Raw genomic sequence first — 16,860 nt, 5'->3', positions numbered from 1 at the left:
GTTTGGTCCTGAAGGAGGTTGCATTAAGTTGGTTCTACCCCAGGGATAGTTGTCTAAATTGGGCCTATTTGAGTGAAGCTATCATTAAGAGAGACCAGTTCTCCCTCTGTACAGCTGTGACACAAGTGTAGCCTGAACCATGGCCTGAGTAGGAGGGTCTAATGTACAAAAGAGGCTTAGCTGCGGTAGAAGAGCACCCAGACGCTCTTTTTATGCTTGGTGAAGTAGGATCCTCTAATGGGGGTAGTGAGCTGTGCAGTTGTATGGAGATGTAATGAAGGCAAGTATGTGAGGAAGCTTTTTTTTGCAGAAAGTTGCGGTGAGCTGTCGGCGTGCTGATTGGGCCTGACCAACCGTAGCTATCCACTTATTACGGGAATGATGCAAAAGGTGGCATGGATCATCGGAGGATTCCTGCCATTTGGGTTCCGCTGAGAGATAGTCACAAAGGAAATAAAAGGCTTCTGGTCGATAGTGTGGTTCAAGAGCTCTCTCTGGTGAGCGCTAGAGAAGTAATTATCTCTTGATAAATGGGCGCTGGTTGGTACACAGGGACAACAAACTTGTAACCATGCTTCAACGTCAGCGAGTGGAATAGTGTTTTACTAGGCTCGAGGGCAGGGATCCAGCCAAACAGTTTTTGTTGAAAGCAAACTGTGACAACGTAGTAAGAATTTATTCCGCTGTCAAACTTAGCAAATTACTAAAAGCATGCCGCTTGATTTGCGAGGTTGCTGTACACAAATACGTACACACGACAGCAGGAAGAACTGAGGTTCCACCTACCTGTGTCAGTGAACTGCCGCTTCCCTCAGCAGTCAGGGTTGCTAATCCTGTGAATGGAAGTCAGTGTGTGAGCACACAGGAAGATCCTACAGAGGCACAACCACATGGACCCACTGCATCTGTCAGGCCAGCTTTGTTGATGTGCATTCCTAAACACAGTGGTGACCCAACCAGACAGAGTACCACTCACACGCCGATTTGAATGTGTAATGAGAGTGCTGTGAATGCCTCCAGTGTGGTCTGGCCAATCTGCGCACTGGTTGGTCAGAGCCGTGACCAATCGCATGCCATGCAGTGTGGCTATGCAAATCAGCAGCATGTGCCAGGTTTCCCTGGCATTTTGGTGGCTGATTTAAAACATTGTTTCCAGCCAATTTAATTACATTCCACTATGTGCTTATTACAAGATAATGCACTCAATTCCGAGAGCTCATTTGGACAGGGATTGATTCCTGGCCTTCCTGCTGGGTGGTGGGAGGGCGGCGACCAGGCAGGCAACTGGGGAGAGTTAGAGCACTCACACCAGTACTAATGGATTTTCTATAGATTAAGCTTAGCATTAAGGTCCCTTGTAAATGAAATATTAGCAGCTCCTCTTTGGGGAAATCGCAGCACACCATAAAAGAGCAGTAATTACTACCCCAGGTTGGAGCCTGCAGCTAGATTAGTAACAGTGGCAGCCGTGCCTATTTATTTCCAGTGGAGGCAATATCTTGTGTGTTCCACTAATTTCCGATATATAATGAAGTATTCTTGGAGCACAGCTTGGCTTTTGCCTCCCGATCAGATTTCCATCAGCAGAGAGCTGTGCTTTGTAAAGATCTGATCCAGATGGATGCGAGAGGCCATTCGTTACCATGGAGCCCCAGCGGTCTTGACAGTTGCATTACTTTTCAATAGTTTGCCTTCCATTTCCATGCAGATATGCAGGAAGGGCAGGGAACGGGGCACGTTGGCTTCCCCCGGATCACATCTCCTCGTGTTATAAATGATGCAGATGTGACTTATGAAAGTAATGAAATATTGGCGGGTCGGATAGCTAACTCAGCGTGAATAACATGTTCGGCGCAATCAACCTTCATGGTAATTATTCTTTTCAGGCTGCCGTCACGTTTTTCGAGAGTAACGTGCGGCTACCTCAGTTCGCCGGTGAACTCGGCCGACTGTCGTTAGTTCCAGGAGTCACCCGGGTTAAAAGGAAGAGGTGATTACGCCCATGGTACAATTGGATTCTGAAAGCCATCGTTGTCCCGTGCATTATTCCACGGACTATCATCTTGGGCAGCCCACAATGTTGCTGTTCTGGACTTCGAAAGCTGCCAAGCTCGTGACAGCTGTTCTGTAAGCAGTTCTGCCAATTAAATAAGAAAAACTGCCACTCACCGTAGCATAAGTCCCCCTGTCACCACGGTAATTCCATCGCAATGTCAAAGGCTATTTTACGTCCATCTAGCTGCGTTCTGCCCCTTGGTGCCCGTGACTGTAAGAACAGACCTGCTGCACTTTCCCAGAAGGGTGTGTTGGGAGAGCAGAAGTGGTAAATAAACCTTGAGAAACAGCAGAGCCATGGAAACACCACAGTTTTCAACAGGAAGCCATTAACACAGATGGGAGGGACAGCTCAGTAAGTGCACCCCACTCTCCCCCACATCGCTCTAATGAATGCACTTGAGTACATCAATTACATCATGGCAGGAACAGAGGGCACAATGAGCTAAAGGCAATCTTGACTTCTATAGCTTCCTCCAGGCTGCCTTTTAGATCTACATCAGCAATTATGTTTAATTAGAGACCCAAGCCTGCTGGGTAATTGCAGAGCTCAGCCCCTCCAAGATTATTTGGAGTTCCTTTATTAATGAAGGTCCCACTGGATAGTGTTGGATGCCACAGATGTACAGATGTTTACATCGCTTGTGCGTGTAAGGTGTCATGGGCTCTGTCAGGACGTCTTCTGTGCAGTAATAGGTGCAAACTGGATAATGGTGGGAATATCAAACACCTTGTGACTTGCTTCACCTGGAGCCACCTCTTCTCTTCCCTTCACCTGTCAAGGACTCAAGGGGAAGTACATGTAATATAAGTAAAAGGCTGCAGAAAGGAATCATGAAAGCTCCTAAAGTCCCGTCATAGCCATAGTGTAGAAGGATTACGTCCTAATGCGCACTTACAAGACAGCAGGAATTCTTGGGTTTTCGTGTGTCACTCAAGCTCCTGCCAGACAGTCAACAACTTGGAGCTTTTAACAAGCAGAAATTCTGCTCTATCCTTGGCTGAGCTGGAAGGAACACTAGAGACATCTGTCCCTTCCTAGCTAAATCCCTCTTGCCATCCTAATTAGTAGAGATCCAGTTTCTTCATTAAAGCTCCTTATCAGCTTGTTGTGGCTCTTCAGGAGGTGGCAAGGGACAAGGATCTCCTGATGTCTGGGTGCTTTCAAGGAGCTGAAGAGCACAAGAAAAGTAGTCATGTAGTCAGCAGCTTTGCAAGTGCCTAAACCTCAGTTACATTTAGTTCTTGACACATAATTTCAGTGCTAGACGTCCTTATCTTTTGGAGCAATGTTGTTGTTTCTTTACATGATGAATTTAGAGTAATTTCTTTTAATCAGAGATGAAATGACAGATAGTTGCGTCTCACCTTTCCAGCCTATTGGCAGTGGAAATGTTGCAAACAACCCGATGATTCATGGCACATGGACAGTCGTGATGATGAAACCCAGAGGGACAGGTGGCCCTGAGTTTTCATTAAGCACAGATCATCTACGTCCTCCGCCAGATTTGCATGGAAATTGTGCCAACCTACCTGTAGTCAAAAGTTGCTGAGGCTGCTGTCACAGCAAAGGGCTTGCCATAAATCTTCTCCTGGTCTTATAATTGGCCACATATGAAAAATGGTCTCATTTGATGTTACATATTTAGCAGGGCTACCCCCAGGTCTTGGATTAATAGGCCGGGAGGACTGGAGAAGAGAGCGGGGTCTCTAATTGTAGAGACCAGCTTTCTGGAAGGGTTGGCAGACAAGCAGGTCCACACAGAGCCTTGAATATCCCTTTATGGTAATATGAGGGAGTTCACGTTCTTCCACAAAGATGTGTAAGGACTTACTGGCCTGCAGAAAAAAGTAAACCAAAGGGATGACTCTGAAGGCTGATGGTGATATTCTGTGGACCATACACACAATAATCCTGTGACCGGTTGGGCGTCTGTACCAGCCTCGGAGCTAATTGGCCATGGTTATGCGATGATGGCACTCCACCAGAGAAGGCGTCCACATCGGTCCCTCTTGTGCAGGTGAGTGGGTAATCCCCAATGGCCTGGAAAGAGGACCTCAAGGACAGCGAAGGAGATGGAGGGGTTCTTAGGAAGCGTTGCCTCCTCAAGGGTGCACTCCATCCACATACACCAGGACTTCAAAAGGAGGGGAAGTCATGTGCCATACCCTGCTGTACAAAGGGTTCTTCTAAGGAGTACATTCAGCTTCTCACATCCAGATGGGTGTGCTTGAAAAGGGGAATTGTAGGCCATTAAGGGAATGGTAGCATCTACGATCTTCTGTTATCTCCCTACTATTGCTGCCATACAAAGAGGATGTTGATAGCTACATTAGTAGCAGTTTCTTTCAGGAAAAATCCAATAAGTACTACTGTGTTGGGTTGATTGTACCATAAGCCTTACATTACTGCCTAACTCTGAACAACGAATATCACAAATCAGACCTGCAAGACACTATACTAAGGGTGTTACATGGCAGGACAACCGTAAGTTAGGATTACAGTTCACACCGAGGGCATCTGTCTACATCCGACTTGTCAAAGAAGATGCTGATCAAGTTGGTCTTAAGATATGTTCTCCAGTTTTCCTTTGTGTGTGTGTGTGTGTATGTGTGCGTACGCGTGCGGGTTTACACAAGGATCTTATTGAACATGCACAGATAGCTGACCAGGCTTTGTTGTTCTTGTTGTTTTCTCCAGGCCATCCCAGCATGCCCGGCCCAATGCAGAGAATGAACCACCCGAGAGGCATGCCCATGAACCCGGTAAGTTTACCGGTAAGTCGCTCCGAAGACACAGTCACGTTACATCTCACATTTTTTGTGTGATTATTCTTTCAAGGAACCTATGACAGTAACTACTAGTACTAACAAGGATGTGTATGTATTACAATGGCAATGAAAAAGCCAATGATCTTTATTGCATATCCATGCCCTACATGGGATAAATGCAATCACTTATATAACTTAAAGTAGAAGTGTAGAAATAAAGTTACATCCTCTCCAAAAAGCTACAGGGTTTCTTCCTTCTTGAAACCAGAGAAAATAAATTACAATTATTGTCATCACGATATTGCTGAAAGTAGTATGACATTTCCATGGCTATCCTGAAGATGTCCCTAACTTGCTGTAGTAAACTTGCCATATGATGTATATGACAAGGGCCTTACAGAGTCAGCTCAGTCTGTCACCTTCCACCCTAGCTCAACCTATTCACCACAGTCCTATTATTCACTGCATCAGTCAGCACGGAAATGGTTATAGCTACAAAGGACTGCAATGTCCTTGCCCTCTTTGTTGATATTTCTTTGAAATGCAATGTGTAGTACCCAAGAGAGCCCAGGCCGTGTGTGTCTCCATGTAAAGTGAGTTTGCTGGCAGTCGTCACCTCTACAGAGGATTGAACTTCCTGCCATACACCCTAAAGGCAGAGGAATAAACCAAACGTAAATCACTATAACAGCCTCCTATACCAAAATAAGTCCCCCTACACCCTTGTCTACACATACTGAAATTAGATTTACAGACATGGCCTTTGCCTTGCCCTTCCGTGCTCTCTGCTGGTATCAGTGTGTTCCTGGGTTTGTACATGAATAACTCACACTACCCACAGGACCATGTGTACTTAAGGGACTGAGATGAGAGAGATATCTGGGGCTAGGAGGCTGCAATATGAATGGACAGCTCAACTAGTATTGAAGGGCACTGAGCATGACACTCAGGCTAAGGAGTCAAACTGCTGACCTATCATGTGGTGCAGCCTGAAGAAAGAATGGTTCATAGATGATGAAATTTGTATGTATGCATGTATATGTAACAATATTTCACCTTTATCCGTGGGATAACCTATATCCGTTAAAGAATAGAACAGGTTATTAAGGGATATCAAGTCGACAGGCGGTGGTTTCAAATTGTGATCTAAAAACATTGCCGCTTGAAAATACTGTCCGTCGACTTGATATCCCTATCAAACTACCCTGATTTTAAATACAACGGATATAGGTTACCCCACGGATAAAGGCGTACCATCGTTACCAGACCAAGCGGTACTGTTGGTAAATGTGAAGTTCTTGTTGGTTTGTACAGAACTATGGGGGACCAGTAGGGATGCGGCCACCACCAAACAGTATGGGACCAGGGGGCCTGCCACCGGGCATGAACATGTAAGTTGCTCCTCTTATTTCCAGAAATCCTTCATAAACCTACAAAAGAACAAGCCCTAGTATCCTGTGGTGATATATCCAAATGAAAGAGTTCATCAGGACTTGCAGTCTTCAATTATAACAAAATGAACTGATCATGTGACAAAGATGGCCTCTCATTGGACTTAAGTTTCATTCTGGACCTTCATGCTGATACTGGAGCACAAAATGGTAGACATGACAAGAAAAGCCTTTTGATATTTCATATCTCTGTGTCAAGACAAAGGAATTTGGAGTCACTTCTGACAGAATGAAAAGTTGTGATTGGACCTGTCTGCACATAAGTAGAGTGACTGTAAGCATGCCATTTATGAGTTGTCTATTTGGAATCTAGAACATGTTTGCAGGATACTAGGGCATTGGCCTTTTTTGTCATATACCAGTGTGCCATTGCTAAGATTTGTACATGTGGAATTTCATTTTTAGTCACTCTTTGGATGTCATCTTTTTGTCCTTTCTTGGTGTCAGCTATTTTTCTTTACATCGCTGTCTTCAGTTGGGATTCTGAGTGGTGATCATGTGACTTTCAGGTGGCAAAAGGTCTTATCGTAGGTTTAAAGCTTACAAAGCTTATACATATGGTACAATATAACTCATAAGGTAATAATGCTACATTGAGTCTAAGTGTACCTTTTACAATAGTAAAGGATTTGGCTTGTCAGTCCACCCTAAAAGCTAATTTTATCAATTGAAAAGGGATAAGGAGGAATTGAAATTGGGGAAAGTAAACGCAAGTCCCGACCTTTTGCCATATGTAGTGTTATTGTTGGGTGGTAAAACAGAAGTACAGTAATTGTTTGTGGTTCGGGTAGGGTCTGTAACCGTGCCATGTCCTCTTGTTGTCTGTCTCCTTATCTGCTGTGCCAATGATGTGATCTGTGTCTAGTGCATGTGACGCGTACATATCATAGATGGGTGTTCCAAAATGTAAGGCAAGTTGTGATTCTGTGAATTTTGGAAAACGTTTCCTACAAACCTGAGCAACAAAATTTTTTTCTTTTTTTCTTAAACTCTCTTTAATAGGGTCTTTCCACATGACGAAGAGCGCCCGCCATGGTACTGCAACCTTTTCTTCACTTCACCATTCCATCTGTTTTTGTACTCTGAAACAGAAAACACAAAAAACGCAGAAATAGAGAAACAAGCAAAGACAACATGTGACATTTCTATGTTTCATTTTCCAGTTGGTGTACGGTGTTGAGTTTTGACTTGGACCTTTTTTTTATCATGTTGGGGATGTTATATTTTGAGGGGGGTATAAGCCAACAGCAAAAAGTCTCTGTGAAAACTGGCAAGTCTTAATAGCGACATTTAAGCAAGAATGACATTTTTAAACAAATCACTGGAGTTTGTCTTTTCCTTTTGCAGGTTTTCTCAAAGTTACTGTTTGTTCATACCCTACTTTCTGTCATTATACTCTTTTTTGGAACTAGAAACCACAACAGTTGTATTGATCTTAAAAGATAGAAAAAGTCACCCCCACATCTAATCAAAAGATAAGATTGATGAGAAACAGTTGACTGCTTTTTATGGGGGGGGGGCACAATAAATCTGCGTACTTCCTGTTGTGGCCATGGCTGTCCCATCAAGTTGCCATTCCCAACAGTATATCCAGTTAGTTTCCATCCATGCCTGGCAATTGGTTCTGACAGCCTTAATGAAATTCTGATTGCAGCCTTAATGCTCTATCTATCTTCCAAAGAGCGAATTTCACAGGCTATTAAATGGACAGTGCCATGCCTTGTGGGAAAGTAGAGAAAGATGGAGAGGAATGGTGTGGTGGGTGGGACAGGACGGCCTTCCCTACAAACTGTTTAGAACTTCTCTGCCTGTGATAGACGGCTTTCATCCCACTGTGATCTTAGTAGTAATTTTCTATATTGTGACAACAGTCTTGCTTGCACAGATAATTTAGTGTCACATGGCCAGAGAAAAGTCATGCCTGTTTATCTTTCCCACTTAATTTCCCAATTTAAAGAATATAATGTTGTTGAACAAGATACAGCTCTCAATAGTCTTAACATTGCATTTGTACATTGCATCAGAACTCAATGATCACAAACAAAAATTATTGTCTGCTATTGTGTAAACAGTCCCCCCCCCCCCCCCAAAAAAAAAATATTCGGAAAGTTTTAATCTTAACATTCAAAACAGATTTGGGAATTTCTATTTAGATCAGGTACTACACAAAACACTAGCAAGGGACATAGGACAACAATAGATGATAGCAAACCCTTGTTGTTGGGTGATTTTACTGAAATAGCATTAAGAGTCCGATACCAGACCACTTAAACACAGGAAGCAAAAAGCCAGCAGGGCAATCATAGCAAATACAGATGTCAAAGGAGAACGGACTTTCTCATGAATGTATGTCATCAGCATCATGGTCCTAGTGTGATTATTTCATGCAAGCTACTTCAGAAAAGTGTTAGTGATAAGCAAAGTACTATCAGTTATAACTTATAGTGGAGTATTTTCTGGCTGTCCATTGCATTCTGGGTAGTACTTAAGAAGGTCACAGGTCATGAAAGTGAGAGTAACAGATTGCGCCCCTTCCCACAGGCCACCGGGCGGACCGGGAGGGCGACCGTGGCCAGGCAACCCAAACACATCCACAGTAAGCCTTCATCTACTCTCTTCTCTTCTCTCCTGCTTCAGAATCTGCTTCTCTTATTGACAAAAGATTTAGGCAGGATTGGTGCCAGATTGCCAACATTATTCCAGTTATGCAACACTTTCACAAGGTGTAAAGCTTGCCTGTTGGGCGACAAGTGTCCCTGGCATGTCATTGGCAAAATTTGGGAATTAGACTGGTGAGGTTGCCAGCGCTTTGCCTGTACAGTCTACTTATGACTAAGTCTTGTATCTTCATTTTAATGGTGTGTACGACTAGGAAAACACAAAATATCCTTGTGGGTAGATGTTGATTTTTATGCCTAAGAAATTAAAGAGCCATCACCATGGATAAGAAATTATTTAATAAATGTCCAACACTTGGCTAACTGTAGCTTCTATTTACAGATAAACTATTCCTCCTCTTCACCAGGCAACTATGCGGTAAGTACCGGTAGTCCAGATTGTGTCATTGTTACTTAATGTGTAGTGTTACTCACCTGACATACCAATATATGTAAGTCTCATCACTGTAATTTTTGTAATTAGGAGTCAGGTGCAGAGTGTAGTCTTCCAGGGTCATAGAAACATCTTATAACTATACTCTCTGTATTAGCGCTTTATTCTCATGTGTCATGTCTTGCCAGAGAATGCCAGAGAGGGCCATAGAAACATCTTATTAAAGTTATTAGTATTACTCTGTCCCACAGAATACTCCACATTGCCTTGGGCGGCTGTGGGTGCACTGACCTCCTGCTGTAATATGATGATGTATAATTTTGATTTATCTTGACCTTTGCCCTCTCTTTACAAAGGGTCCCCCTGGAGGAGGCCCGCCAGGAACTCCCATCATGCCTAGCCCACAAGGTAAGTACATAAGTTTTCTTCTCCTACGCATCTTTGTGGTGGTAAGTACGTGTTATCGACTTGTAGATGCTTCATCGTTGTTTCGGAGCGCTTGTTTTTAAGCCGATGTCTTTTACGTTGTGCATGCAGGTAAGTCGCACCGCTGTTGGGCTAGCGTACGTGTAGCATGTGGCATTCCTTGCATGTCTTCTGTCTTTGTTGATTGTGCGCCCTTTGCCCCCTAGGAAATGGTCCCCACCCCCAGGGTAACAACCGCATACCGACCACTCTTCCCCCAGGTAACGTGCACACGCCCTGCCTGAAATGTCAGACACGAGACAACGGAACGGTGGTTGTTAGCGCAAAGGTCGAAGGGTACCTGCTGGGACAGGCTATTGAATAAGGCACACAACACTGAAATTGACATTAACTGTTACTCACTGATGAAAAATCACAGTAACGATATTTTAGCCAACAATTTCTGGAGGTCTTTTTATGTGAATTTTAAAAGAACGAGCAGTATTTTCAGTTCTAGGATCTTGCCCTTTCCAAGAATGAAAGCTTTCTGTTAAGTTGTCAAAAGCTTTGTCAACAGTTCAGCAGAAGAGCAACAACCACCGGATCCACTTTATGTACTTAAAGATGTCAGATATGCATGGAGCTTAGCAGACTTCCAGGGTTCCTTTCTGCATGCAGGGGTGGAGTTTGTCTCAACTTGAGCCAAGTTCTGATGAATCCATCCTTGAACTTTTATTTTTGGCTGCCAAATGTGTCAATGTTAGATCAAACGCTGGATTTGCACTCAAATATTTTAAGTCGTTCAGACAAGAGTTAGAGCACCTATCAGCTACATGTACATGAAGGTGAATCAATGGACATACTTTCACACAACCAAGCTGTTCTTACCAGCCCAGCACATCTCATCATTATTACCCAAAGAAAGGCATCTGAAGGACTAGGGAAACATTGGCTCGTAGAAATTTGGTTGTTAAGAAAGAGCTTCAATGTTGAAGAGTTAGGGAAACTTTTACATTACATGACCAGGAATCAGAAAGGCTTGTTGTAGAACACGTGTTCCCTTCATCTTGTTTTACTGCAGACTCAAATTCAGGAGACAACGTCTACGCAATGATGAAGAACGTTCCTGGTGGCAGCATGCCTACGGTAAGTCTGACTGAGATTACTCTCTTGGTTTGTTTCTTTCTTGTACAGCAGGATAACTCAAAAAGGAGGAAAGAGTTTCAGCCAAAAGCCCTTGACATAGTCATAATGTCACATCCTTCCAATCTATAGTTAGATATCTGAGGTGATGCCAAGTTATCCCTTTGACTTTGAGCGTTTTGAATGAAAATGGGGTGTTGAAAAAGACTTCTTTTTTTCTTGGATATCGTGGATATTTGAAAAAGCATGATGAATTATATGAAGTTGGTCGTGATGTAACACTGAATTGTGCTTCTTGCCATAACTCAGTTTGCAATGGGTATCACACTAACGTTTTCCCCTTGGCCTCACAATTGTTTACCATATGAACTATGATTGTTATCTCACTGAAGTTTTCCTCTTGCCATTACATCAGTTTGCAATGGGTATCACACCAACGTTACCCCCTTGTAATCACAATTGTTTACCTGGTATCTCACTGAAGTTTTCCTCCTGTCCGTACAGCAGTTTCCCATGGGTGCTGGCCCTGACGGCCCCATGAACATGGGTGACCAAGTCCTTTCTCCAGTCATGAACGGTGAGTCGATCCGTTCTCCTCCTATCAACGGTGAGTGCTCTGAAGCAAGGCCTTAACCCAAGTGCTTCTCTGTTCCTCCACTTACCTGTCGTAGAGCCTTCCTGTCTGCGATCGCTGGATGTATTGTCTGTGCTGCTAACCCCCTCCAATCACAGTAGTCTGGTCCAGCTTGCTATACTGTCTCACCATTAGGCAACAGGTTTAACCACATAATGCCACTTAATAGGGGTGGACAAAGGTCCTTTCCTTAACCTTTTAGCTTCTGAGCTTTATGTACTACTGGTATCTAGTTAGTGTGTAGTGCCTAGCCTTCTTCTTCTCTTCGTCACACTTCCATTCTGTTCCAAATTTCCAAATACCTTTTGAACATCCAACTGTTTTTTTCCGCACTCTAAAAACTTGGTTTTCTCCCTTTAGGATCTGGTGATATGGATCATATTCCAAAGGTTTGTGCTTTCACCCAGATTTTTGTTTTTGCTTTTGCATTTGTAACCGTCAGAAGTCAAATTGCAATGTGCACTCCTAAATCTGACTCTTTTGCTTTTTGATAGAGTATGAGGGGAAGAACAACCTCAAGCCAACCATTCACACTTTTGCCACATCTTCAGAAAAGACGCTGGATCTGCTTGTTCCCCTTATAGGAACTTTATTCAAACCAGTACACAACAGTTCCTATACGAGGAACATGCGGCTCCATTTTCTTTTCTGAAGATGTAGCGTAAGTGTGGACGGTTGGCTTGAGGTTGTCCTTCTCCACGTACTCTTTTGCTTTTTGATATTATGCACCATTAGTGAAAGAGAGTGATATTTCTGTGTAAAGTTTTGCTGTGATCCTTCTTGTCCTTCCAGAGTTCCCCTAACAACCCCGCGGGCCCGGGCACGCCAAGGGAAGCGGGCGAGATGGGACCCGGGGGAACGTTCGGACTCCCTCCCTTCCAGGACAACGTCAGTGTAAGTCACTGGCACAGGGACTAACTAGTTTTCTGCACTTTTTCATCCTGACCTTGAACTTCGACCTACGGTAGCCGTGAGCAGGGAAGCGGTCTGAATAGCCCGCCAGTTCAGAAATAAACACAGCCTCTGTAGCTCATAACTTATGTTAAAGTGGCCTGACCATTTAAGCAAATTTCTTAAAGACAGGACAGTAAGAATCTGCCATCTGCCAACTCATCTGGTGTATCAAACACTGTTATCCTTTTTCTTACTATGATTTCCTTTTCACAAAGCAAGGCATTAGCTCAGAGTAGTTGAATGCTAAGGTATGTGAAATAAGCAATATGTTTTATGTAAGAGATAACATTACACTCAGCAATTTAGGCTAAACCAAAGCCATGAAAGCAGTTTTATATTTTCGTCAGAGGGAACGGTACTTTCTTTGGTGGTTTACTGTCACTCATAGGTTGTCAAGGAATATTTTACTTTCTACAACTTCTGTCCTTCTTTTCTCTTCCAAGCTGTTGTGAGAAGAAGTTATTCCAAAAGAAAGAAAGGAAGGACATTTGGCCAGAGCCGTATCACCATTGGATGCTACATGGACCCTTCCTTGCTCATGCCTCCTGGTATTCATCCACTGTCCACAATATTTGCACCCGGAGTCCAGTTCATGTTCAAATCAAAGAAATGAGGATGTCGTTTGCATTCATGTGTCAATGCTTTTGGAGTAAGACCTTTACCTCTATAACTGCTTACACTTCTGTACTTTCTTTCTTACAGCTGCACTCCACTCCCACCCCCACTAGTAGAGTAGATTACTACCTTGTAGCTTTTGCCACCGCTACCTTATCCCCACTACTGCTTGTCTCCCCACTCTCATGTTTCCCTCTCAAAATGATAACTGATCTTCCCTTTGTCATGATGGTTCTGGCATTTGATTCAAAGCCACAAGTTTTACAGTGACAAAGTTGACAGTATAAAGAACCAACTATATACAGCTGACACTTTCTAGGTGAAGGCTATATATGCATTGTAAAAGGTCTGGAATACTGGCGAACAGTTTCTCGGGTCTTTTGCTATGTTCAGTTTTTAATGTATTTTGTCTCCTTGCCTTCTCTTTGTGTTTAGAATATCTGTTCCCACCCCTGTTTTGCGGAACAGATTTTAAGTTAAAGAACAGTTCCCCGAAACATTGGACCAAATGCCAGAACACACACCCATATCTGTCATCTCTGCTAACAACGAGGAACACTTCCTCTTCATAATGTTCTCCACACATGTTGATGCAAATGAGATCCCCATGCCATTTCCATGAGAAATTTCAGACCATCCATTGCCATTATTTTCTGGTGCACACCCTTTCATAGCGAAAACTGTAGTGCCTGGCTGCAGATCGGCTCCACTAGTGCATGTGTAGGAAAACAGCCGTGAGCATGCTCTTGCCCAGGCCGGACTGCTGGCATGCTACCCCAAGTGGACAGTACATGAATCATGAAAGTGATACTAATTAGGAGTTTCTTACCGGCATTGCTCGTTCCTTCAATCTTTGCACTCTTTGCACTTTGGTATTAATTGTATTTTTCCTTGCACATGCATGGCTTCATACTTGTGTCTTGAGACTGTGGAGATGGTGGATTTGTATGCCTACTCATGCAGTGATGCCTCTTGTGTAGTTAGCTGAATGTTTTGTGTTGTTTAGAGACATGTTTTTGTTTTCCTGTTTTTCTGTAGAGGTAGGTGTCCCAATTACAGCGATGACGAAGGAAATAAAGTTGATTGACAGGTCAAGATCAGATTTTGTGATCCTACTAGTGATAATAACTGTGGCAAATCTAACTCTGGCCCAACTGCTAATCTATGGTAATGAGCAGAGTTTGCATGCGCATGATGCACTGGGCATAGAAAGAAGCATGCAGTGCAGTGCAGGTGTATTTGCTTTATTATTTGTAGCCTCAAGACTTACTTAGCTCTCTTTCCCTTAATTCTTGATTTGTTGGTCTCTGTGCGATTAAGGGGTCTGCATATGGCTGTGGTTGAATAAGGAATTACTTAACTGAGCTGTAACTGTAAGACAACAAATTGGAAACCCGTTTCTTTCTCCTTTGATCTCATTTAACTCTATTTCCTTTACCTGATTTCATATTTGATGTGATTTGGTGCTTTTTGAGGGCTAGACTGTGCATTGATGAGAATAATGGAAATCCAATCATAGTGTGTTTGATATTGAGAAAATGTAATTAAGCTACTATTGTATGTTTGGCATTGCTCTATACTGAATCTTGGTGCCATGTACGTTGTCAAAAAGATGTATGCAACACCGAATGCGGCTCTATTTCCAGCAAATTGTGATTTATATCTAGTTGTAAATGATGTAATTTGCTGCAGTGCAAATTTGAGATTACTTTAATGTGATATCAAACTGGTGCCCACAAATTTAAAGTGATGCCGTAAAATCAAGAAAGCTCTGCTTCAAGAAATACACGCACCCCAGCCAACAAGTGCAGAAATCCCTTTCTTGCCAGGCACCACTTATCTCTCTCTCTCCCGTGACAGTGCGAGGCCTGTGCACTGAGTCCCCCTGTCTGTTTTCTGTTTCCCTGCAGGATCAGAACGAATCAGCAGCGATACTTAAGATAAAAGAAAGCATGCAGGAGGAGGCCAAACGATTTGAGAAGGAGGCGTCACCTGGGGGGCCTGGGCATCCTGAGTACTTCATGCAATAAGCCAAGGAACCAAGGCCAGTGGACAAAGGGTACCTATGGACAGAGTCAAGATACTTGATGTATAAATTATCCCACCTCATTGTTGTTCATAGCTCAGGCGGAGTGCTGTAAGTAGGCTTGAAAAAAAACCTCCGTGTTTGTCCACCGTATCAGCCTGGATGTGTATGCCCGCCTTGTGGCGTGTTGTGTGTATATTTATTACCTCTCATAAATTATTTTTGTGAAATGGATTTATTTTCAGTGTTCCTCCCAGCAGAAAATGGGCCTTTTTAAAAACACAAACCTGCAGTTTTTAACGGAAATCCTAACAAGGTCTGTTTTTATCTAGCAGTGGGAAAAGCAGTGACTGGATAAGGAAAGTTTTAGATGAGAATTCTCGGCTGAATGAGCTCAGAATTTTCCACTTGGTCAACCCATGATTTTATAAAGTTGTAAGTTATGGCAGAATGAGAGACGAGAATGATTTTGTACTGTTTTTAATATCTCAAGTTTGGAGTTCTGTTCTGCATTTCTGGTGACCATGAAGCTGCCAACATTGAGAATAGGAACCAAAATGTTCTGTTGTAAACTTGATTCCTCCTCATTGCTTTCTTTTCTCTTTATCCCCTTTATTTTGTATCCCTTTTGTATTATTGCAGATTTTGTATTAGATGTTAGGTAGGGGAGAAACCCTGTACTGTATTTTATTGACCCAAGAACCTTACGAGTTCCTATGGTTGTGAGTGTGTGTCATAGGAATCACCAAGATAGCTAGGTTTTTATTGTCACGTGCAGATGTATAGGTAGTATGGCTGGTCCCTGTGCTGTCCCTATGCAGCTGGGGGTCCAGTTTTTAGAGCCTGCCCCGTTGCCATGTTATTGTATCCTCATTTTAGCTAGTGACAAAGTATCTGTATGTGCAAAGTTGTGCTGTCCTGGAGACCCGAGTAGATGCCTGAATTGCTGGCATTCAGTTGTTTGTGCTGTCGACGTTTTCTCTGCATTTATTGCCCAAACTATTCCATGTTGCAATGTAAAAAAGATGTGCATTTTATTCCGAGGCATTTGGGAAGGGGACATTGCTGTTATATATGATTCCATCTGTTGCTGTAGGCAGTTGATTTTTTATGTACATTGATCACCTCACACTTTGGTAGAATTCTGTGAATTCCTTTCCCTGGGTGCTGAGTGCACCGAACAGTGGCTTGACTTTTGAGAAACACATTTCTGCCGTGTGTCTCTGTGAGTTCCACTCCTGTAAAAAGTAAAACAAAAAAACCTATAAAACTCTCTCTTCGCTGCCATGTAGAATGCATTAGTCCAGTACCTCGATGTAGTGGTTAAGGGGAAGTGGCAACATTTCCAGACTCTTTACCTCAGTCAACTCTTGCGTTTAGGCAAGACCTGTGCTTGTACGGTGCCCTGATCTTTTGTACAGGCCCCTTGGAGTGGAACAATCATGCTCTTAACCTACACAACCAACATTTGAATGGTAGATGTTGTCACTATTTTAGTTAAAGTTATTAAAGTATTACTTTATTTGTATTGTCGTATATTGTAAAAGAATCCTCTAGAGGCAAATGCTCAATTAAAGTATCAGCCAGACCTTTGAATACTGTGTGTGAACTGATGTGTTGTTTTTTCACTCACTTTATCCCTCTTGGTATTATCCTCAACCTGCATTTTAAAGCAATGTGGTCAATTACAGTCTACCATACTTGTCCAAAAGTTGTTGAAATTAGTCAAAATGGGGTGTAGAATTTGGAAGGGG

The 16,860-nt window shown here is 42.9% G+C and overlaps 1 protein-coding gene across 15 annotated transcripts in view; it reads left to right on the top strand.

The window, feature by feature from the left end:
• Nucleotides 1–16,702, top strand: part of LOC118432025 (single-stranded DNA-binding protein 3-like) — a 76,850-nt gene extending 60,148 nt beyond the window's left edge. For 4 of the 15 annotated variants that reach the window (XM_035843522.1, XM_035843518.1, XM_035843514.1 and 1 more), the window contains 12 exons: nt 4,757–4,833; nt 6,142–6,218; nt 7,281–7,313; nt 8,820–8,874; nt 9,279–9,314; nt 9,686–9,737; nt 9,962–10,015; nt 10,816–10,880; nt 11,382–11,484; nt 11,872–11,900; nt 12,304–12,405; nt 14,991–16,702. In XM_035843522.1, coding sequence (XP_035699415.1) covers nt 4,757–4,833; nt 6,142–6,218; nt 7,281–7,313; nt 8,820–8,874; nt 9,279–9,314; nt 9,686–9,737; nt 9,962–10,015; nt 10,816–10,880; nt 11,382–11,484; nt 11,872–11,900; nt 12,304–12,405; nt 14,991–15,110 — 803 coding nt within the window. In that variant the 3' untranslated portion in view covers nt 15,111–16,702. Of the gene's footprint in view, nt 1–4,756; nt 4,834–6,141; nt 6,219–7,280; nt 7,314–8,819; nt 8,875–9,278; nt 9,315–9,685; nt 9,738–9,961; nt 10,016–10,815; nt 10,881–11,381; nt 11,485–11,871; nt 11,901–12,303; nt 12,406–14,118; nt 14,171–14,990 lie in introns of all 15 variants that reach the window. The other 11 variants (XM_035843525.1, XM_035843520.1, XM_035843524.1 and 8 more) reach the window with 10 other exon arrangements.
• Nucleotides 16,703–16,860: the final 158 nt, after the last annotated feature.

This window comes from Branchiostoma floridae, chromosome 15 (assembly GCF_000003815.2).
Source record: "Branchiostoma floridae strain S238N-H82 chromosome 15, Bfl_VNyyK, whole genome shotgun sequence".
Classification (NCBI taxonomy): domain Eukaryota; kingdom Metazoa; phylum Chordata; class Leptocardii; order Amphioxiformes; family Branchiostomatidae; genus Branchiostoma; species Branchiostoma floridae.
This window is presented reverse-complemented; position numbering and strand designations above follow the sequence as displayed.